Raw genomic sequence first — 24,953 nt, forward strand, 5'->3', positions numbered from 1 at the left:
CGCCGGTCCCAGCAGATTCAGCATTTTGTCCATGAGCTCGGATGGCTTGCTGTCACCCAAGCCTTGCAGAGAAAAGAGACGGTGGGCCCTCTCGGCGTCGGAAAGTTCAAACATCTTCAAGAGGTGGTCTTTGAGCCCCTTGTATTTGTCTGCCGCCGGAGGATTTGTAAGGAGACTCGCCACTCTAGTTGCAGTCGAACACCCGAGCGCCGATACCACGTAGTAGTATTTAGTAGCATCATCCGTTATTTTGCGGATAGCAAACTGCGCTTCCGCCTGGGCGAACCATGTCGTTGCCGATGACTCCCAGAACTCTGGCAATTTGAGAGAAACCGCGTTGATTTCGTCAACCATGTTCGTTCTAAAGAGTGTCTCTGATAACTACCAAGAGACAAACGTCGGGGTCACCAGTGTAAAGGAGCTCAAGCAGGAGTCGTGACAACTTTCTCTTTCGGCTACACAACGTGCACCATTTATTCCTTCCACCATTACAACAATAAAAAACCCGCGCAGCGGAAGTGTGTCACTGTAAACCCGAACCGAGGAAACAGCAGCTGTAAACTAACGTTCCTACAAGCTCAATAAGGGGAATTATGTAGCCCCATAACCACTACAGCCTGGTATACAATGTCTCTGCCTTGCTCGGATAACAATATCGCCCCACAACACAAGATTCATCAACAAATCAGTGACACCTTCATCGGAACCGGACTCCCCAAACTGCAACTGCAGTGTGAAGGACTCGTGCTCCCTCGAGGGAAAATGCCAGACAAAGGGAGTTATATACCAAGCTACGGTGACGAGAGAGGACAACTACAAAATAGAGACATACCAGAGGGAACTAACAGCGGGGACATTCAAAAAGCGGTTTAATGCACACATGTGTAGTTTTAGAAACAACCGTTTAAAGAATGTAACATCTTTAAGCCCTTCTATTTGGTCATTGGCGGACAGAAACATTAATTATTCAACCATCTGGACAATCCTCTCAAAGAACAAAACATATTCACCCAGCAGTAAAATGTGCAAACCAGAAATGTCCACATTGAATAACAGGAATGAATTGGCCAGCAGTTGCAGATATAGATATAAGCACCTATTTTGTAATTATAAATTATAATGCTAATAGATAAATTACCCCCCCCCCATTGGACCATTAGCGATCACGTGTTTTTGAATTTTTGCGTGTTGCACCTCTCCCTTCCCCATTGGACGTTGTGCACGTGAACGTCTTTGACTTTGTCGACAGCTGATGATTGCTTATGGCATGAAACAGGCTTGTACTGTCTCATAAAGAATTTACTTGACTCACTGGATTTTATTCGGGGGACAGCCCGGCAGCCGCGACGCGAACTCGGATTTCCTGCACCGAGGGCGACAACGTTAACCAGTCGTCTAAAGGGACCCGACCCGTTAGCCAAGGGCTACCGAGCCTATTCATCCATGATCGTTACGTGTGTGTGTGAATATATACATATTGTAGGGAATTAGGGGGGCAACCACAGAAATTACCGCGGCCGGGTTGCGAACCCGTGTCGCCCGCACCACGGGAGACATCGCTGACCGCTCGACTAAAGGGTCAGACCCGTTAGTCAAGGACCAATGTGTCTAAGGACAAGAGTCTCCATGGACGATGACATTTGCAGATGACATTGTGATCTGTAGTGATAGTAGGATGCAGGTTGAGGAGAGCCTGGAGAGGTGGAGGTATGCACTGGAGAGAAGAGGAATGAAAGTCAGTAGGAGCAAGAATGAGAGGGAGGACAGTGGAATGGTCAGGATGCAAGGAGTGGAGGTGATGAAGGCATACGAGTTTAAATACTTGGGGTCAACTGTCCAAAGTAATGGGGAGTGCAGTAGAGAGCTGAAGAAGAGAGTGCAGGCAGGGAGGAGAAGAGTGTCAGGAGTGATTTGCGACAGAAGGGTACCAGGAAGAGTTAAAGGGAAGGTTTACAAGATGGTTGTGAGACCACCTATGTTATATGGTTTGGAGACAGTGACACTGACGAAAAGACAGGAGGCAGAGCTGGAGGTGGCAGAGTTGAAGATGATAAGATTTTCACTGGGAGTGACGAAGAAGGACAGGATAACGAACAATTATATTAGAGGGACCACTCAAGTTGGACGGTTTGGAGACAAAGCAAGTAAGGCAAGATTGAGATGGTTTGGACATGTGTGGAGGAGAGATACTAGGTATATTGGGAGAAGGATGCTGAATATGGAGCTGCCAGGAGAGAAGGAAGGCCAAAGAGGAGGTTTATGGATGTGGTGAGGGTAGACATGCAGGTGGCTGGTGTGACAGAGGAAGACGCAGAAGACAGGAAGAAATGGAAACGGATGATCCACTGTGGCGACCCCTAATGGGAGCAGCCGAAAGTAGTAGCAATATATATATATAGTATATAGTAGTAGTAAGAAATGGAAACGGATGATCCGCTGTGGCGACCCCTAACGGGAGCAGCCGAAAGTAGTAGTAGTAGTAATATATATAGTATATAGTAGTAGTAATATATATATATATATATATATATATATATATATATATATATATATATATATATATATATACATATGTATACACACACACACACAAACGCACACACTAAAGATAAAATATGAAATAAAGTAAAAAAATAAATAAAGGGTGCAATATCAACACCGGTTCAGAGTTGACCATGAGAAGAGAACATGTGTCATTATGGGTTATTGAGTGTGAAGTGACGGGGTAAAAAATGGCAATTTCATCCCTTTAAAATTACATGTACAACACAATAAAGTGTGCAAAAAGTGTAAGGGTCTGAATACTTTCTAAAGCCACTGTATAGAGGAATTACTCGTTATCAAACACTGGGGATGCGCGTGCAGCTTGGCTGCAGGAAGAATGTTACCCGACCGTTGATTACCATTTCGGCTTGGTATGAAGACGGCTAGCGAACTTCCGATACGTTACAACGGTTTGATTTTAGTTTTAAAATGTTTTCCGCCTACTACAACAGCCTGTCAGCCAGTGATAAGACCAGTTATGCTATGACAGTAACCTTGGTGAATGGGATGTCTTGGAGACTCATATGCTTTAGGCTCAGGTTGGCACCACCGTACGTCGTGTATGTACAGAGCCGAGACAGCTAAAACGAACTTAGTCAAACAGGTAATGCACTACGACGACAAAGACTTGTCCCATGTAAATGCAACAGACTGGGGAAGAAAGAATGAGGACACAGCCAGAAAACGATACACAGTAGTAATGAAAGCACATCAAAACTTCGACGTGAAACTGCGGTCTTGTGCATCCAGACAAACCGCATCTTGGGGCATCACCAGATGGAATGGCAAACTGTACCTGCTGTGGGAGAGGAACTGTGGCGATTGAGTGCCCATACAAATACCGTGATGGTCTGACCGGAAGCAGTGAGGACACACAGTTTTGCTTAGACAAATCACTACACCTCAAGAAGAACCACGAATACTACCACCAAGTTCAGCTTCACGTGTTTGTATGTGACGTCCAGTACTGTGACTTTGTGGTTTGGACAGAGCAGGATGTACCACTCGCTTAGCCAGAGATGAAGAAATGCTGCAAACAGTCCTACCTATTGCTGAACAGTTCTTCAAACCAAGTGTTTTGCCTGAGCTCTTAACACGCAGCATGGACCTGAACATACAAGCACCTACAGTCTGCTCCCACTGTGAAAGGCCAGAGCTCGGAAAGATGACCATCTGTGCAAAGTGCAAGAACCATTTCCACTATGAATGTGCAAAAATCAAAAGAAAGGTTGTGTATTGGTATTGAGAACAGTGCAAAAAATGAAGTCAAAAAGATGTACTGTGAAACAAATCATTTAATGCAGTAATAAACTGGCATTGCCTGTAGTTGTATCTTACATTACAACAATTGAATGTTGAATTAATATCAATAATAAGTTTTTTACAATAAGTGTGCATGTTGTAAAAAAAATAAGATAAAATTACCTCATGTCACTGCTGCTGTACCTGCACATAAACGTATGACTAATAAAAACCTTGAAATGTATCTTTGACTCTACATACTGGAAAATGTAGATCATAATTTCATGGATCCTTTCTCAAAACATTGACAAGTTATTTTCTAGGGACTATACTTTTACAAAGGTTTGTTAATGCTGCACACACAACCACCATGTCATCTAAGAGGTTAGGGTGTGTGAGTGGAATAACAGTTGTCAGAATTGTGAAATCTTCCATCTACCCATCACTCTTTCAATGTGTATTCTCACATTAGACAAACGCCTTGATGTTTCCCCTTCTTGAGCAGAGAGCTGCTTTTTACATTTGGTAAAGTGAGGGATTCTAAGGGTGGCACTGCATACGGCAAGCTCATCTCTGATGCTAAAACCATGATCTGCTGGTATCTCATCATTTACTTCTAGAAGGTCATAAAATCCAGACTCAGCTGTAAGTTGTTTATCAGAAACACGCCCACCCTAACCTGCAGACAGAAAAGTAATGGTTCCTTCAGGTTACATGCCAACCAAACACTTAACTGTGTTGTGGCTCTTATAATTCGAATATGTTTGGTCTCTGGAGGTTAGATTTGTGTGTCTGTTAATAAAAATTTCAGTGCAGACAATAATGCATCTGCAACGCATGTATTTAGCTTTAAAACATTTTGGCATATTCCTTAATATTGCATATTTGCTTGGCCACTTGATGAGAGGTTTCAAAACCTGAGACATAACAGGGAGCCAACTTCTCATAGTTTTAGAGATGTCACATTCGGTAACATTAAATCTGAATGCAATATCCTTGTTGCTGAGCCCTAATCGGGGTTTCATCAGGATAGCCAATAGATGGTCCTCCAGGGTCAGAGAGCCACGCACAACCTCTACACTGTCTTTAACTGTTTGGAGCAACCGCTCAAAAAAAGACACTGGTCAGACCTGTGAAAAGCAGAACCTGTGCTGCTTTGCATTTGATAGCGCTAAAGGAAAACTGTGTGTTCCTGAGTGTTGCTTTTAGTTGTTCATTCTCGGCTTTGAGTTTGTTGATGTCCACATGCAGGTTGTCACATTCTGTAGAAAGTTGGCTGTACTTCTGTTTGAGGTCATCATGGAGAGCCCTCAGGACCGTGGCTTCTGAAAAAGAGATTAGATATAAAGACAAATAGAAATTTCACAGTCCTATTTTTCATATCCGGGAAACGGCTACACTCTGGGTGATCATTCAGACTGCCAAACAGAATCATGGCCCAATACTTTTTCACAACAGGACAACCTGATTAATCCTGGTAGTGACTGTCCTACTGTGCAATAGTTAAGATGTTAGAAGTTCTTACCAGTGCAAGGACCAGCACCAGACTCCATTCCGCAATCATTTGGGGAGAGGGAAGCACGTGTGGATTCCGATACAGCCTCATCAACAACTTCTCTGGACTGATGTCCATTGTCTGGCCGTCTGTGGGGGGTTTCATCCCTTCTTCTTTTTCTCTCATATCTAATACACAGAAGAGAGCAAGCAGTTCGTACAAAACAGTGAATTTACTCAGTTGACCACAGGTTTATCACATCCTCAATTCAAGTCAGTGGAAATCACATAGCACGCCTCAAAGGGCTTCATGAGATAATGTAGACATAACAGAAACTATCTGGCCTAACAGATCATCCTGACAAAAATATAGCTACATTAAATTACTCACCATTTCTTCTCTGCACTTCGAGTCATGGTATGTCGAGTCATGCTGGGTGATCACAGTGAACAACAGATCACAAGGAAGTGACCATATTTACCTCTCGTTTTTTGCATCGCCTTTGCTGGACTGAGTTGACTAGAAAGCAAACGGTACAAAGTCAGGACTGTCGAAGTCCTCAGATGCCTCTCCTGTACAAATAAAGTGTATTCCAGTGACTCACAGTAACGTTAACACACCAAAACAGGTCATTGGCCTACCATTACTACGTTAACCGTTACTAGCTACACAACTTGAGCAAAATTGAACCAAGGTACGTTAGCTTCTAAGCTAGTTCAGCTCAAACATGAACATAATTACTCTGTTGCTTGCAAACATTGTTAGCTATATATGCACAGGACTCAATAATTACGTTATTTAACATTGTTCTAAGTTAAAACGAGCGATGTAACGTTATGGTTGATTAGCCTGTTAGCTGAGGCCTAACAGTAACTTACCTGTTATGAAGTGATCACTGCAAATGCGGGCATTTTTAATTAGGTCCTTGCTCCAATCGCTTCTTCTGATCGATTGCAACCAAAGCCGTCTCCGGTTAGCCTTAAAAGGGGTGCGAGTTGACGGAATTCGGTAAAACTTGAGCGTTTTGTTTTGTTTGTCAAAACGATTCTGGCACAACACATGATGATGCTGGCCACTTCCTTGCTGAAGCCGACATGCGCACTAGAACCTGCGTGACGTTTGAGTGACGTAGACTGATAATTTCCCTATATGTATAAACACACACACACACACACACACACACACACACACACACACACACACACACACACACACACACACACACACACACACACACACACACACACACACACACACACACACACACACAATATGGGTTCTCTTGGAAAGCCACTTGGCCAGCCCCTGCAACACCTCTTGTCCTTTACCTGCTCTGAGAAGTCATTCCCATCGATGTCATCGCTGTTTGAGTGTCCTCCGGGACTTGCCACATCTATCCCATGACTCTCCAATATTGTGGCTTCTTGGAGGAAGAGACGATGAGTAAGGACTTAGCCTTCACTAACCCATGACAACATAATACATTACTCATGAAGGAAACCCTTAATTGCATACAACATGGTAAATAACCAGTAGCCTGGCAAGTTAGGAGCTTCCATAATATATATAAATAAAGTGCATTATATTATAAAATCCAGTCTTGGTTGTAAACTAGTGAAAGTAGCTGGTGTATTTTGGCAGCTACCAGTCACCGTGGCAAATGGACCGACATGTGTTCTGACTTAATTTCAGAGTGTTATATTTGATGTGTAGGTGGTTCAACAATTCCAAAAACTACCTAATAACATTAGTAATGGACTGTATTGATGTCAGGTAATTATGTAAATACAGAAATATGTAGTAAATCAGTAGTGGTGAAGTCATAACAAGACCTATAAGCCAGTTCTGCAGTGTGCTGGCACCATAAGTCTTGGTTCATCCACCAAACCCACATTACCGATGTTAGCCCGCCTCTTGATCTCCTTGCGACGGTTGGCAAACCAGTTGTAAACCTTAAGGGAGGTTACTCTTTCCAGATCAGACAGCTTCTTCCCTGAAATAGATGATATGAGCAGACAGTACCATTAAGGCATTGGGTTTTACCAAGGCAAAGCAGTGACTTCTCTCTTACAGACAAACACACACAAAGCCATCATGGCACTCATGGGCACAATTTAGGTATACATTTAAATCTGGGGAGTGAATGTGTGGATCAAACGTGACTATACATTCGACATGTCATGGTTGCCGTTAGTAGACTGTTAAAACATTCCCATGGTAACTTTCGATATAATCACAGAAAGTTGAATCAGTTCATCTGGATACAACGTTTATTGAGAGAAACGTTTCATCACTCAGCTAATGCCCCTTTTTCACTACATGGTACCGGCTTGACTCGACTCATCGTTTTTTGTTTTCCATTACTGGAAAGTACTGGCTTTTTGGGAATTGTTACCACTTTTCTGGTACCACTTTTGCTGAGGTTCCAAAAAAACTGGAGCGGGTACCAAAATTAACACAACCAGCTACACTGAGGGGGTACTGTTACGGTAATGGTAAAATGACACTGCGAGTTGAGTCAAGTTGAGCCGGTACCATGTCGTGGAAAAGGAGCATAAGTGACCTATTCAGTCTCAACTGCCTGCAGGTATCTCCACCCTTATAAACAATACAGTAGCGTAACAAACTGCCGTGGCCATTAACTAGTTACAATGTCAATGTGTACTATTCACAGAGGATTTGGGAATGGGTTCGTTGAACAAATGGGTGAGACAAGAATTTTACCATCGACGCTTTGAAAGCCAAAAGAGCAGTGGATCCAACTGAGACTCACATCACATGTGGACGAGACCACTTTCCCATGTGTGATTGAGTTTACGGAGAAGGCTCATCTAGCGCAACACGGAAAGTTGAAAACCAGGCAGCAAAAGAAGTTCGACCTACTTATTGCATGCCAGAGACATAGGCAGACAACGGACGGCAATATCGACGGCAGACAGAGACTGATGCCAGACACGCCGTCGATGTGGACAAGTGGGTGAAGGATAGACAACTCATCTAGGTGAGTTAGAAAATTAGACAGACAACTAGATGGAGAAAAACATACTTGCTAAGGGGCTGATCACAGCCACAGAGTCAGTGATCCGTTAAAACAACATCATGGACCCAGAAGCGGAGCAACTGCGAATGAAAGTTCCAGCCTGCCTCAGCAATGTGAAGCCACCGCCATCCAATATCAGCAGAGATGAGAGGAATGCACTCACAACTCTCACTAAGGACAATAACATCATCATCCTGCTGGCAGAAAAAGGCAGATACGCTGTTGTATTAAACAAGACAGACTATCATGAGAAAGTTACAACGTTACTTAGCGATATGAATACTTATGAGCCCCTGAAACGAGATGCAGGCAGTGGTGACAAGAAAAACGTGATAGATTGTCTGAAGCAGTTAGAACAGGACAATGCTATTGACAGAACTTTGTACCACATATTATACACAGGGGAAGCTACACCTAGTGTGGTTTAGCTAAGAAACAGACTGAAAAAAAGTCTGTTGGATTTACATAAAAAAATATGTACGTTGGTTGCACATATTAAAGTTATGTTTTCTAAAAATAATTTATGTTTATGAATTTATTTATGTTTACTTATGAATCGTGTCATATATACAAAATGCATTTTTGTAAATTGTACAACCCCATCTCTCCCCTGTTTTCAGTGTACAGTGGTGCTTTAAAGTTTGTGAACCCTTTAGAATTTTCTATATTTCTGCATAAATATGACCTAAAACCTCATCGGATTTTCACACAGGTGCTAAAAGTAGATAAAAAGAACCCAATTAAACAAACGAGACAAAAATATTACACTTGGTCATTTATTTATTGAAGAAAATGATCCAATATTCCATATCTGTGAATGGCAAAAGTATGTCAACCTCTAGGATTAGCAGTTAATTTCAAAGTGAAATTAGAGTCAGGTGTTTTCAATCAATGGGATGACAATCAAGTGTGAGTGGGCGCTCTGTTTTATTTAAAGAACAGGGATCTATCAAAGTCTGATCGTCACAACACATGTTTGTGGAAGTGTATCATAGCAAGAACAAAGAAGATTTCTGAGGACCTCAGAAAAAGCATTGTTGATGCTCACCAGGCTAGAAAAGGTTACAAAACCATCTCTAAAGAGTTTGGACTCCATCAATCCACAGTCAGACAGATTGTGTAAAATGGAGGAAATTCAGGACCATTGTTACCCTCCCCAGGAGTGGTCGACCATCAAAGATCACTCCAAGAACAAGGTGTGTAATAGTTGGCCTGATCACAAAGGAACCCAGGGTAACTTCTAAGCAACTAAAGGCCTCTCTCACATTTGCTAATGTTAATGTTCATGAGTCCTCCATCAGGAGAACACAGAACAACAATGGTGTGCATGGCAGGGTTGCAAGGAAAAAGCCACTGCTCTCCAAAAATAACATTGCTGCCCGTCTGCAGTTTGCTAAAGATCACGTGGACAAGCCAGAAGGCTATTGGAAAAATGTTTTGTGGACAGATGAGACCAAAGTTGACCTTTTTGGTTTAAATTAGAAGTGTTATGTTTGGAGAAAGGAAAACACTGCATTCCAGCACAAGAACTTTATCCCATCTGTGGAAACATGGTGGTGGTAGTATCATAGTTTGGGCCTGTTTTGCTGCATCTTGGCCAGGACGGCTTGCCATCATTGATGGAACAATGAATTCTGAATTATACCAGTGAATTCTTAAGGAAAATGTCAGGACATGTGTCCATGTACTGAATCTAAAGAGAACGTGGGTCACGCAGCACGACAACGACCCTAAGCACACAAGTCGTTCTACCAAAGAATGGTTAAAGAATAAAGTTAATGTTTTGAAATGACCAAGTCAAAGTCTTGACCTTAATCCAATCGAAATGTTGTGGAACGACCTGAAGCAAGCAGTTCATGTGAGGAAACCCACCAACATCCCAGAGTTGAAGCTGTTCTGTACTGAGGAATGGGCTAAAATTCCTCCAAGCTGATGTGCAGGACTGACCAACAGTTACCAAAAATGTTTAGCTGCAGTTATTGCTGCACAACGGGGGGGGGGGGGGGGGTTACACCAGATACTCAAAGCAAAGGTTCACATAATTTTGCCACTCACAGATATGTAATATTGAATCATTTTCCTCAATCAATAAATGACCAAGTATAATATCTTTGTCTCATTTGTTTAATTGGGTTCTCTATCTACTTTTAGGACTTGTGTGAAAATCTGATGATGTTTTAGGTCAAAATTGTGCAGAAATATAGAACATTCTAAAGGGTTCACAAACTTTCAAGCACCACTGTAAATAGGATAAGCCATTACAGCCTATTGTTTGCGTAATTAACTCAGTGACCTATAACATCTCTTTCTGGCATCTATTCTTAACACGTTGGTAGGCAGTAATGAACATCACATTCAGAACACTGGATGTTGTGGATAAGGTGAGGGACATCATCATGAAGGGTATGACACAATGGTCTCTTATGATGTTAAGTCTCTCTTCACATGCGTTTCTGTTGAAGCAGTGGAGATAGTCCGTATGAAATGACAAAAGGACACCGCCCTTAGCACCAGGACCACCCTTAACACTGACCAAGTGTCTGCTTCTGAAGCTGTGTCTTCAGTCCACGTACTTCACATACAGGGGGCAGCATTATAAGCAGACCCGTGGGGGTGCGATGGGTTACCCAGTCTCACCTGCAGTGGCCAACTCAACCTGTATATGGAGGACGTGTAAAAGAGTGCTCTGATGTCATATCCAGGGACACCACCTAGCCACTGGTTCAGATTTGTGGATGACACCTGGGTTAAAATTAAATCTCAGGACGTACCACATTTCACCGACCACATTAACTCGGTGGACAACCACATCAAGTTCACCAGGGAGGATGTGAAAAATGACAGGTTACTTCAGATGACTTCTTCTTCTTAAAAATGACTTCTTAGACTGTGAAATTGCAATTGGTGATGGGGGACATTTGATTATTGATGTTTACCGTAAGCCAACACATACTGATCAGTACTTAAGGTTTGGCTCTCGTCATCCACTGGAGCATAAACTAGGGAGTCACCAGGATGTTGTACCACCAAGCTGACAACGTCGCCACCAACACAGCAGCTGGGGAAGCAGAGAAATCCCACATTAAATAGGTACTGGTTAAGTGTGTTTATCCTAACTGGGCGTTTGTCAAAGCCAGGAGGACGCCCAAACAGTGCATCAGCCAATCGAAGAGAGGAGAAGGACAACAGCTGTCTAAGTGTAAACAAGTGGTGATTCCGTATGTGGCGGGAGTGTCTGAACAGTTGAGATGCATATTTTCCAAACATTGTGTCTCAGTTGCTTTCAAACCCCAAAACATGCTGTACCAGAAATTGATCCAAGAATTGGGTCCCCTGGCACAAACAGAACAATATTGGGGCGGCACGATGGCTCAATGGTTAGCTTTATGTCCTCACAGCAAGAAGGTCCTGGGTTCGAATCCCAGGCAGTCCCAGATCCTTTCTGTGTGGAGTTTGCATGTTCCCCTCGTGTTTGCATGGGTTTCCTCCGGGTGATCTGCTTTCCTTCCACAATCAAAGACATGCATGTTAGGGTTAATACTCCTGTCTGTGCCCCTGAGCAAGGCAGTGGAAAAAAAGAACTGGAGTTGGTCCCCGGGTGCTGCAGCTGCCCACTGCTCCTATACAATAGGATGGGTTACATGCAGAGAAAACATTCATTGTAAGAACACAACTTGTTGTAAGGTACAATGACAATAACGTGGCTTTCTTCTTCCTCTTTCTTCATATAGTGTATGCTGTTAAATGCCAGGAGGATTGCTGTGACTTGTACATCAGGGAAACGAAACAGACGCTGGCCAACAGGATGACACAACACAGGAGAGCTAAAACATCAGACCAGGACTCCACAGTCTACACCATCTACAGGCCAGTGGCCACTCCTTTAAGGATGAGGATGTGCACATCTTTGATAGGGAGGAACGCTGGTTTGAACAGGGAGTCAAAGAGGCCATCTATGTGAAGAGGGAACAACCATCCCTGAACCGAGGGGGGGGGGGGGGTGGGTGGGGCTAAGAGTACACCTGTCGTCATCTTACAATTATGTGATTGCAACTATTCCCCAATCCTCTGCGAATAGGACACATGGCCAATGTAACTCTATTTAATGGTCACGGCAATTTGCATATGAAACCGATCGTTGTTTTCGGTCGTTATGCCACTGTGTTGTTTATATGGGTGAGGATACATACCGTCACTGTATTGTTTATAAGGGTGGGGATACCTGCAGTCAATGTATTGTTTATAAGGGTGGGGACACCTGCAGTCACTGTAATGTTTATAAGGGTGGGGATACCTGCAGTCACTGTATTGTTTATAAGGGTACGGATACCTGCAGTCACTGTATTGTTTATAAGGGTGGGGACACCCGCAGTCACTGTAGTGTTTATATAAGGGTAGGGATACCCGCAGTCACTGTATTGTTTATAAGGGTGGGGACACCTGCAGTCAGTTGAGACTGAAGAGGTCACTTAGATCAGTGATGAAATGTTTCTCTCAATAAACACTGACTACGTTTACAAGCACAGTTAAGTCGAGCTACGGTTGTAGCTCGATTAGACCATGTGATTGGAATACTGTCATTATCCCAATATACAAGAACTGGGGGAGAATCGATTTATGAACGGAAGTATGTCCGAGCCCAGTATGGTTGGTGGCAATATGCCCCCTTTACATGGATAGATGTTGTGTAAAATTTTAAAATTCATTTCTCTAATTCTATTTGAGATACAGAATTGAAATGGGCACAACCAAACCTTATGCCATTTTATATCATACAATTGTGAATTCCAGAAAGGTTTCCCTCATTGTGAAATCTTATTATAGTCATAAAGCACTTTTCTTGTATGTTTGTTGGTACATTTTATGTGTTAATTTTATTCCGTTAACTTTTAAACAAGGTATTTGAAGATTAACATTTTGATATCCTAAGTGACATTTCATTAATTCAATTATACCTGTGGGGATAGCCCTTATCACAGAAGTAAATTCTTTATCTTTGACTGGAAAATATTTGGCTTTTAGGACATTTTCATAACTATAAAGATTGCCTTTATCATCAAACAAATCTATAACAAAGATCATACCCATTTCAATCCAGTTCTCTTTATATACACATTTCCTGTTAACAGGTTTTCTTAATTTTAGAGAGAAAACTTAGCTGCTGTCTGAGAGCCATATCCTTTGAAATGTGAATACCAAGGTATTTTACACATTGTTTAACAGGGACATTAAACATAAGTTTCTCTTCAGTCTCATATAAACACAAAATTTCACTTTTGTTTATACTGAGCGTAAGACCTGAAGCTTCTGAAAATTCACCAGTTACATGTAATGCACTCTGTATTTGCCATTTATCCTTAAGAAATAATACTGTGTCATCAGCTCGCTGTGTAATTTTTATCTCTCTGTCAAAAATAGTTAAGCCTTGTATATCTGGACTATGTGAAATATTTAAAGACAAAAGTTCAGCAACAATCAAAAACAAAAAACAAGAAATAGGACATCCTTGACGTACACCTCTTGAAATGGGAAACCTTTTTGAAACGTTGGGATACAGAATGACAGAGCTGTTTATGTCCTTATAGAACATGGCAATATTATTGATAAAGTTACTTCCAAAACCAAAGAATTTACAGAGCTTGTATAATGAAAGAATGTTCAATTGAATCAAATGCCTTATAAAAATCAAGGAATACAAATAATGCATTTGAATTTATGTAGTTCGAATAGTCGAGTCTAATATTAATCTGATGTTTGAGCTAATGTGACACTTGGCCCTAAAATCATTTTGGTTTTCACTTCTCTTCTAGATTCTTTTTTAAAGGTGTAGCATGAACCTGCGATAACATGTTATAGTCTGTGTTTAAAATTGAAATGGGCTTCCAATTTTCAATTACTAAATGATCTTCATCTGGTTTAGGAATTAGGGTTTTCAGACCTTGTTTCATGGTTGTTGTCATCTCCTTTCTAGCTATGCATTCTTTGAACATGAGTAATAAATTGTCCTTAATTGAATCCCAAAAACAAAGATAAAATTCAACTGAGAGACCGTCATTTCCGGGTGATTTCCTTAATTTCATTGAGTGTACAGCTTCAGTGATTTATGAACTTAAAAGCTCACCTTCAAAGAGCTCTGAATTTTTCAGAAATCAGGGAGTAAATTCTTTAACATGTTCCATAAATGTGTCACATTTTGATTGATTAAATTCGGATGTATATAATTTGCTATAAAATGATGTAATATAATTTGCAATATTATTGGGATCAGAGCTAATGATACCATTTACAGTGCATCCGGAAAGTATTCACACCCCTTCACTTTCCCCACATTTTGTTATGTTCCTTTTTTTTCTCATCAATCTAAACACAATACCCCATAATGACAAAGTGAAAAAGGTTTTGTAGAAATTTTTGCAAATTTATTAAAAATAAAAAACTGAAATACTGCATGTACATAAGTATTCACACCCTTTGCTATGACACTCAAAATGGAGCTCAGGTTCATCCTGTTTCCACTGATCATCCTTGAGATGTTTCTACATTTTGATTGGAGTCCACCTGTAACCCAGCCACTGAGGATGCACAAGCCAGTGCATCCTTAGTGCCGGTCCCAAGCCCGGACAAATGGGGAGGGTTGCGTCAGGAAGGGCATCCGGCGTAAAATCTTTGCCAAATCAAATATGCGGATCATAAATAAGTAAAGTGCACACAGGTGGACTATATCTTATGTAGAAGGCACCATCTAAAAGGGATTGGAGACTGCAAGGTGGTGACAGGGGAGAACATAGCTAGGCAGCATCAGATGGTGGTCTGTAGGATGACTTTGGAGACCAAGAAGAGGAAGCAAGTGAAGACACAGCCGAAGATCAAACGGTGGAAATTGAAGAAGGAAGACTGTTGTGTGGAGTTCAGGCAGGAGTTAAGACAGGCACTGGGTGGTAGTGAAGAGTTGCCAGATGGCTGGACAACCACTGCAGAAATAGTGAGGGAGACAGCTAGGAAGGTACTTGGTGTGTCATCAGGACAGAGGAAGGAAGACAAGGAGACTTGGTGGTGGAATGAGGAAGTACAGCAAATTATACAGAGGAAAAGGTTGGCAAAGAAGAAGTGGGATAGTAAGAGAGATGAAGAAAGTAGACAGGAGTACAAGGAGATGCAGCGTAAAGCAAAGAGAGAGGTGGCAAAGGCAAAGGAAAAGGCGTATGGTGAGTTGTATGACAGATTAGACGTTAAGGAAGGAGAAAAGGACTTGTACCGATTGGCTAGACAGAGGGACCAAGCTGCAAAGGATGTGCAGCAAGTTAGGGCGATCAAGGATAGAGATGGAAATGTGCTGACAAGCGAGGAGAGTGTGCAAAGAAGGTGGAAGGAATACTTTGAGGGGCTGATGAATGAAGAAAATGAGAGAGAGAGAAGGTTGGATGATGTAGGGATAGTGAATCAGGAAGTTCAGCGGATTAGCAAGGAGGAAGTGAGGGCAGCTATGAAGAGGATGAAGAGTGGAGAGGCAGTTGGTCCTGATGACATACCTGTGGAGGCATGGAGATGTTTAGGAGAGATGGCAGTGGAGTTTTTAACTAGATTGTTTAACAGAATCCTGGAACGTGAGAGGATGCCTGAGGAGTGGAGAAGAAGCATACTGGTACCGATTTTCAAGAACAAGGGCGATGTGCAGAACTGTAACAACTACAGAGGTATAAAGTTGATCAGCCACAGCATGAAGATTTGGGAAAGAGTAATAGAAGCTAGGTTAAGAGGAGAGGTGATGATCAGCGAGCAGCAGTATGGGTTCATGCCACGAAAGAGCACCACAGATGCGATGTTTGCTTTGAGAATGTTGATTGAGAAGTATAGAGAAGGCCAGAAAGAGTTGCATTGTGTCTTTGTAGATTTAGAGAAAGCTTATGACAGAGTGCCAAGAGAGGAGGTGTGGTATTGTATGAGGAAGTCAGGAGTTGCAGAGAAGTATGTAGGAGTGGTGCAGGATACTTATGAGGGAAGTGTGACAATGGTGAGGTGTGCGGTTGGAATGACAGATGGGTTCAAGGTGGAGGTCGGATTACATCAAGGATCGGCTCTGAGCCCTTTCTTGTTTGCAATGGTGATGGACAGGTTGACGGACAAGATCAGGCAGGAGTCTCCATGGACGATGATGTTCGCGGATGACATTGTGATCTGTAGCGAGAGTAGGGTGCAGGTTGAGGAGAGCCTGGAGAGGTGGAGGTATGCACTGGAGAGAAGAGGAATGAAAGTCAGTAGGAGCAAGACGGAATACCTATGCGTGAATGAGAGAGAGGACAGTTGAATGGTCAGGATGCAAGGAGTGGAGGTGACAAAGGCATTTGAGTTTAAATACTTGAGGTCAACCGTCCAAAGTAACGGGGAGTGCAGTAGAGAGGTGAAGAAGAGAGTGCAGGCAGGTTGGAGTGGGTGGAGAAGTGTGTCAGGAGTGATTTACGACAGAAGGGTATCAGCAAGAGTTAAAGGGAAAGTTTACAGGATGGTTGTGAGACCAGCTATGTTATATGGTTTGGAGACAGTGGCACTGACGAAAAGACAGGAGGCGGAGCTGGAGGTGGCAGAGTTGAAGATGCTAAGATTTTCACTGGGAGTAACGAAGAAGGACAGGATTAGGAACGATTATATTAGAGAGACCGCTCAGGTTGGACGGTTTGGAGACAAAGCAAGAGAGGCAAGATCGAGATGGCTTGGACATGTGTGGAGAAGAGATGCTGAGTATATTGGGAGAAGGATGCTGAATATGGAGCTGCCAGGGAAGAGGAGAAGAGGAAGGCCAAAGAGGAGGTTTATGGATGTGGTGAGGGAAGACATGCAGGTGGCTGGTGTGACAAGATGCAGAAGACAGGAAGAAATGGAAACGGGTGATCTGCTGTGGCGACCCCTAATGGGAGCAGCCGAAAGTAGTAGTAGATTGGAGTCCACCTGTAGTAAATTCAATTTATTGGACATGATTTGGAAAGGCACACACCTGTCTATATAAGGTCCCACTGTCGACAGTGCATGTCAGAGCAGAAACCAAGCCATGAGGTCAAAGGAATTGTCTGTGGACCTCCGAGACAGGATTGTATCGAGGCACAGATCTGGGGAAGGGTACAAAACATGTCTACAGCTTTGAAGGTCCCGAAGAGCACAGTAGTCTCCATCGCTTGTAAATGGAAGAAGTTTGGATTCACCAGGACTCTTCCTAGAGCTGGCCACCCAGCAAAACTGAGCAATCGGGGGAGAAGGGCCTTGGTCAGGGAGGTGACCAAGAACCCGATGGTCACTCTGACAGAGCTCCAGCATTCCTCTGTGGAGATGGGAGAACCTTCCAGAAGGACAACCATCTCTGCAGCACTTCACCAATCAGGCCTTTATGGTAGAGTGGCCAGACGGAAGCCTCTGCTCAGTAAAAGGCCCATGACAGCCCACTTGGAGTTTGCCAGAAAGCACCTAAAGGACTCTCAGACCATGAGAAACAAGATTCTCTGGTCTGATGAAACCAAGATTGAACTCTTTGGCCTGAATGCCAAATGTCACGTCTGGAGGAAACCAGACACCTCTCATCACCTTGCTAATACCATCCCTACAGTGCAGCATGGTGGTGGCAGCATCATGCTTTGGGGATGTTTTTCAGCGGCAGGAACTGGGAGACTAGTCAGGATTGAGGGAAAGATGAATGGAGCAAAGTACAGAGAGATCCTTGATGAAAACCTGCTCCAGAGCGCTCAGGACCTCAGACTGGGGCGAAGGTTTACCTTTCAACATGACAACGACCCTAAGCACACAGCCAAGACAATGAAGGAGTGGCTTCGGGACAAGTCTGTGAATGTCCTTGAGTGGCCCAGCCAGAGCCCAGACTTGAACCCCACTGAACATCTCTGGAAAGACCTGAAAATAGCTGTGCAGCAACGCTCCCCATCTAACCTTACAGAGCTCGAGAGGATCTGCAGAGAAGAATGGGAGAAATACCCCAAATGTAGGTGTGCCAGGCTTGTAGCTTCGTACCCAAGAAGACTTGAGGCTGTAATCGCTGCCAAGGGTGCCTCAACCAAGTACTGAGTAAAGGGTGTGAATACTTATGTACATGCAATATTTCAGTTTTTTATTTTTAATAAATTTGCAAAACTTTCTACAAAATCTTTTTGGCTTTGCGGGGTATTGTGTGTAGATTGATGAGGAAAAAAAAGGAATTTAATCCATTTTGGAATAAGGCTGTAACATAACAAAATGTGGGGAAAGTGAAAGGGTGTGAATACTTTCCGGATGCACTGTACATTAAGAGATGCAATATTATTTCTTTTCATATTTCTTTTTTCTAAACCAAAAAAGTAACTGGAATTTTCCCCCCTCTTCTAACCACTTAGCCCTTGACCTGATGAAGGCACCCTTGGTGAGTCTCATATACATTCTATCAAGCTCCTCACTGAGACTTCCAAGTGTTTTTAATTCTTCTTCAGATAAATTGTGGCTAGAAGTTAACAACTGTAGCTGGTTCATTAAGATATCTTTGCTAGAGTTTAGTTTTTTGATTTCTATGCTACGTTTTATTGCAACTTCTCTAACTTTGAATTTAAAGAATTCACATGGTTGAATTGGACTCATTTCTTTTTCATTAAAATATCTTTTGCAAGTAGTTTCACATTCCTTAAAATGTTTATCATCCAATAAATTGTTATTTAACTTCCAATATCCTCTGATGTTTTGAGTTTTCTTCAGAGCCCTTTAATCTAAGACTTATTATTTTATGATCAGACAGCAGAGCATGAGAATGAGAAACCTCTAAAATGAACTGTAATCCTTGTGATGATAATAACCATAAGTCAATTCTCGACTGAGAACACCTGCTAGAGTTGGTTCATGTATTATCTTTGACACTAGATTTCATAAACCCAGTGACGTAGTCTTAAAACCCAGTGACAATGAAGATCTGGGAGTCCATTTCATTACCTGGAGTGTCATTGAAGTCCCCTCCAATGATAAAAATAGGATCTTTGTACTTTCCCTTAAGGTCTGTCAGTTTTAAAGATAGCTTAGAGAACATATCCTTTGCTTGAACTGTCCTATTTGGTCCATAAACATTGCAAGTCATAAACAAAAGATTGTCCACTTTTAAGACCAAAATAATCCACTGTCCTTCCTCCGAAATAACAGACTCCAGTACATCACCATTAAATCTACTTAGTAGCACTGCAACTCCAGTGGAATGATTTGAGCCATGACAAAAATACACTGTATCCCCCCACTGGGATTTCCAAAAAATTTCATCATCACTACATGAATGAGTTTCTTGTAAGAAAACTATATCTGCATTATAACTAAAGAGAAAAACTGCCTTCCTTTTTGTCCTATGACGTAATCCCCTTACATTGATAGAACATACATTTAATGCACCAAACTTAAAATTCGTCATACTTTAAGAAAATAAACTAATAAAAGATTAGCTGATGTTTGAAATTTAAAAAAAAACAAAAACAAAACAAAACGTCTTACTATGGTAGAAAGATAATGAAATAGGTACTTACCAACAGTAAACCTCAACTATAACTTTAAGTACCAACTCACTCAACTGTGCATTTTAAACCATTTAGCATTATTAAAAGTCAATACAACTGTGGCTTGTTTGCTGGAACACAGCGAGTGTTAAACTCAATGTTAACTTAACAGGTCACAATTTTTCCTTCGATATAAGCTTGTGCACCACGAAAACCGGCACGTTTTCCTTGCTTTCTGGCTGCTTCCACAAGTGGCCAGAGTTTGTTTCTTTTTTCGGCCTGTGTCAAATCTCCTTGAGGAGTAGTTCCCTCTCTTTCAGGCTCCCACTGTGATGGGAAATCTTCCAGAGTTTGTCTCCGAAGGATCACATTGTGAAATGCACAAGGACAGGCCAATTTGCATTTCCACGTTGCACTCCAACTCTATGCACCGTGTCGACCAGAAAGCCCATCTGGTCCTTATCTTCAGGAGCGAGCAATGCGAGAAGCTTCATGATTTCTCCTCTGATGTTTTCTGCAGGTGTCTCTCTCATTCCATGCAGGCGTAAATTCCATCGCCTGCTGTAACGTTCAGCCTCTTGACTTTTCTTTTGTAGTTGTGAGACTTGCCCCGAAATCGCTTTCATATGTTCTTTGTTTTCTTTTACTTGAATTTCCATCTGTTTCAGCTGCTCGCACAATGTGGTAATGGCGTCAGTGTTCTTGGCTATATTTTGCTCAAGAGTAGTGAAGCGTTTCACAAATCAATCACGACTTTTAGGATATCAGCATTTGAAATGCCCTCCGATTCTTCACCATCTTTGGAGCGCTGTTTCTTCGGTTCCGGGCTCTTAGTTGGTGTAACAGGTAACGGCGAGCACAAATCATCGAAGCCCTCGACTTCTTGTTCAAGCAGTGATGTACAGGTTTATTTCTCGAATCTCTTTTCGGCATGTTGATCTTGACGTTAAGCTACCACTAGGCTAACGCAAAGCTAGGAAGTTAGCGTGTTACTTTTTCACGTTTATTTCACAAGAAATCTGTGTTAGGTGCTATTCCATTCACTCACAGCGTTCTTTTTCAAAACGTAGGCACCGCAGTCATAATGCTTGGTTAATCTGTCTCTTTTTGTTTGTGGTACAAATGATAGCTTTGGAGCTCACCACCCACTAACCGCACAGGTCGCCATCTTGACTCAACCTCAGCTCAGCTGCTTGCTATTGGACCTTCTTACGGTTTGTGGTGTATTGGAATTGTGTTGGACTGTCACCACTACTGAGTTCTGTAATACACTGGTCGAGCCTAGTAGTGTGTGATGTCTCCGTCAGTAAAGATCAGACTTGTGCCACATCCTCGTCTCCGTGTACTTATATATATTAGTGATTAAGTTAGTAACCCACGAATAGTAACACTACAATAGTGTACATAAGAGAAGTCACAACATGGTGTCAGAAGACGGAGTTACGGTATAATTCGAGGGCGGTACTTCAACGAGTTCGCTGGTAGCTGAGGCAGCTAGCTAACAAGTGCTAGCCTGAGGACAAATATGGAACAGTTCAAGCCGCCACCACCGCTGATACTTACCGGGAATGTCGCAGAAAACTGGAGGAGATGGGAACAGCGTTTCCAGCTGTACATGACCGCTTCAGGTGCGTTGTATAAGGAAGAGACGGTTAAAATAGCCATTCTGCTTCACACCATCGGCGAGGAGGCGTTAGAAGTGTATAACACACTCACCATCATCCCAGAAGGAGACGCCGAATCGATGGAGGACGTTCTGAAAGCCTTCAAGGACTACTGCAGCCCTCGGAAGAACGTCGTGTTCGAACGCCATCAATTCTGGTCGCACACGATGTCAGCAGGAATATCGGTGGACAGATTCATCACAGAGCTGCGCCAGAAGAGCAAAGACTGTGAGTTTGGCAGACATGAAGATGACATGATAAGGGATAAATTAGTGTTCAGCATAAATGATGCCCGTTTGAAAGAAAGACTGTTACGTGATAATGAGCTTACTTTGCGCAGGGCCGTAGAGATATGTAGATCAGCCGAGCTCGCTAAGTCACAAATACAAGCGATGCAGACGTCACATGTTGTCCAAGACGCCTCAGTGGATGCACTGAAGAAAGCAACAGGGCAAATGCGCACGGGCAGCTGGAACAAGAACAAAACGAGCAGCAAGAGGCATGTAGCAACAACTCTCTGCCACAAGTGTGGAAATAAACATGAGCCCCGTCAATGCCCAGCTTATGGTGCAGTGTGCCACAAATGTGGTAAGAACAATAATTTTTCCAAGGTGTGTAAATCAAGCACTGAAAAAAGTGGCAATTACAAGACAAAGACAGTGCATAATCTAGAAAGTGAAATGGATTCCTTATATATAGGCATGATTGGAAAATACAAAAACAAAGCAGCCCACCAAGCTAAAGGCACTGTATGGTGTGAAACAGCCACGGTCAGAGGCGTAGCAATTAACTTCAAGTTGGACACAGGCGCTGATACAAATGTGCTTCCTATGCGCGTATTCCGGCAGCTACCAGGTCCCGTTCAGTTACGGCCCACAAAGACTGTGCTGATTGCTTTTGGTGGTGCACGACTACCCTCAGATGGTGTTGCATCTCTAGATTGCCGCACGTCTAAGCATACGGCTATATTGGACTTCCATGTGTCTAGCCGAGCTGGCAAGCCAATCCTGGGTGGAGACGCGTGTGAAGAGCTGCAGCTGGTGAGAAGAGTCGAGGCGCTTGCAGTGGAGTCCCCACAACCAGCAAAACCTCCGGCCACCAAAGAGGAGCTGCTGCAGAGGTATGCGGAGGTCTTCACAGGATTAGGCGAATTTCCTGGAGTTCATCACATACACATTGACCCCAGCGTCACGCCTGTGATTCACGCGTGCAGGAACGTACCACTCTCCATCATGGACTCACTAAGAGAGACACTCACAGACTTGCAGAACAGGAAAGTCATAACTCCTGTCAATGAACCTACAGAATGGGTGAACAGTCTTGTTGCCACAAAGAAAAAAAATGGTGCGCTAAGGGTATGTTTGGATCCTTGCAACCTGAATGAGACAGTCAAGCGTCAACACTACTCCATTCCTACACCAGAAGACGTGCGCAGCAGGCTAACAGGAAAATCCATCTTCTCCATCCTAGATGAAAAGGATGGATACTGGCAGATCAAGCTAGATGAGCCGTCGTCTAAGCTATGCACCTTCAACACGCCGTGGAGCCGCTTCCGTTTCCTCAGACTCCCATTCGGGATCAAATCGGCCAGCGAAGTGTAAGAGTGATTCCCAAGAAACCCCAATGAATTTACACCAGCAGAATTACAGCATCTCGCCCAGAAAAGGGAAACCGGGGCCCCCTCCTGGAGTCAGACATGGTATGGGAGCTCGCTGGTGAGCGTCTGGTGGCTATGGCTTGGCGCATGGGGCCCAGTTGGGCCAAGCCCTAAAAAACAACATGGACCCACCACACGTGAAGATTAGCATTGGGGTAGGGTGCAATGCAGGCCGGGCGGCAGGCAAAGGCGCGGACCAGGGCGTGCCGACTTCCATCATCGCAGATTGGTCATGGGATGTGGAATGTCACCTCTCTGGCAGGGAAGGAGCCTGAGCTGGTGCAGGAGGTGGAGCGGTACCAACTAGATATAGTTGGGCTCACCTCCACACATAGCATGGGCTCTGGTATCAAACACCTGGATAGGGGCTGGACTCATTACTTTTCTGGAGTTGGCCAAGGTGACAGGTGCCGGGCAGGTGTGGGGATACTCACAAGTCCCTGGTTCAGCGTCGCCGTGTTGGAGTTCTCCCCGGGGAATGAGAGGGTTGCCTCTATACAACTGCAAGTCGCTGGGGGAAAGGTTCTGACTGTTGTGTGTGCTTATGCACCGAATAGCAGCTCAGAGTATCCGGCCTTCTTGGAGTCTCTGCGTGGTGTCCTGAATAGGGCTCCGCCTCAGGACTCTATAGTTCTGCTGGGGGACTTCAACGCTCATGTGGAACCTGGAGGGGCGTGATTGGGAGGAATGGCCTCCCTGATCGGAACCCGTGCGGTGCCTTGTTATTGGACTTCTGTGTGAGTCATTGATTGACAATAACAAACACCATGTTCAAACATAAGGCAGTTCATAAGTGTACTTGGTACCAGAACACCTTCGGCCGAAGATCGATGATAGACTTTGTGGTTGTATCATCAGATCTGTGGCTGTATGTTTTCGACACTCAGGTGAATAGAGGAGCAGAGCTGTCAACTGATCACCACCTGGTGGTGAGTTGGATCAGATGGCGGGGAAGGCTGCCGGACAGACCTGGCAAACCCAAACGTGTAGTGGGGGTGAACTGGGAATGTCTGGTGGAGGCCCCTGTCCATGAGGTCTTCAACTCCCACCTCCGAAAGAAGTTCTCATGTATCCCGAGGGAGGCTGGGAACATTGAGTCTGAGTGGACTAACACGTTTACATTCATTTTAAAAGTCCAGTTTTAGTGGGACTAACACAATAAATTGACTTCTTCAGATATCATGTAAACGTACTGATTTGTGTCCAGATGAACTGACTCACCTTTCTGTGATTTTCTTACCTGGATTATTGAGCATGCATTTAGATATAATGTCTTTATTGCTTCATGCTGGGACATTTGTTTTATCAGGATGTGTCAAGAAAGACACCAGTGATTAAATATTAGCAGTTATCATGACTGCTGTGACTTTGTAAATACATTTTTTGTCAGTACCTGGTTTCTGAATTACAGCATTGCAGGCATTGGCTATCTCCTCTCTCTTGGCCTCATCTGGGTACTGGTTGTCATTGAAGTAGCTACAAATAATACGAGAAAAGAATTCAGTTGATTCAGTGTCATTTTCAATACAGGCAGTTACATTTTAACTTGCATCCAACATTCTGCATTCATACTGTGTGAGAGGGTGCACAACTAGAAGTCTGTGCGGTCCCATAATGGAAGCTGGCATGTAACTGCGACCTTCAGACCCTACCCAACTGAGCCACACAGCATTGTCAAATTTAGAACCCAAACACAAACCTGACCCAACATCATATTTAAAATTATCCCTACTTAAAGTGGCAATCTTGAAGATTCTCAGTTGAATAAATGTCAGTTAAGTTACCATCACAATGATGATTCAGCTTACCCACCACT

The 24,953-nt window shown here is 43.2% G+C and overlaps 1 protein-coding gene and 1 long non-coding RNA gene across 6 annotated transcripts in view; both read right to left on the reverse strand.

Moving 5' to 3' along the window:
* Positions 1 to 24,953, reverse strand: part of LOC130124992 (homeobox-containing protein 1-like) — a 137,325-nt gene that overhangs the window by 19,526 nt on the left and 92,846 nt on the right. For 3 of the 4 annotated variants that reach the window (XM_056294394.1, XM_056294391.1, XM_056294395.1), the window contains exons 6-8: positions 24,531 to 24,613; positions 7,179 to 7,274; positions 6,610 to 6,704 (exon numbers count right to left, since the gene is read on the reverse strand). In XM_056294394.1, the coding sequence (XP_056150369.1) occupies positions 6,610 to 6,704; positions 7,179 to 7,274; positions 24,531 to 24,613 (274 nt within the window). The remainder of the gene's footprint in view (positions 1 to 6,609; positions 6,705 to 7,178; positions 7,275 to 24,530; positions 24,614 to 24,953) is intronic. The other variant, XM_056294393.1, reaches the window with a different exon arrangement.
* LOC130124994 (uncharacterized) lies at positions 3,835 to 6,414 on the reverse strand. 2 transcript variants are annotated; one of them, XR_008811407.1, is made up of 4 exons: positions 6,160 to 6,414; positions 5,672 to 5,853; positions 5,312 to 5,469; positions 3,835 to 5,111 (listed from the first exon to the last, which is right to left on the reverse strand). It is a non-coding gene; the product is annotated as an uncharacterized LOC130124994 (long non-coding RNA). The 2 variants fall into 2 exon arrangements; XR_008811406.1 differs by having other exon boundaries at positions 5,312 to 5,853.

This window comes from Lampris incognitus, chromosome 15 (assembly GCF_029633865.1).
Source record: "Lampris incognitus isolate fLamInc1 chromosome 15, fLamInc1.hap2, whole genome shotgun sequence".
Lineage (NCBI taxonomy): Eukaryota > Metazoa > Chordata > Actinopteri > Lampriformes > Lampridae > Lampris > Lampris incognitus.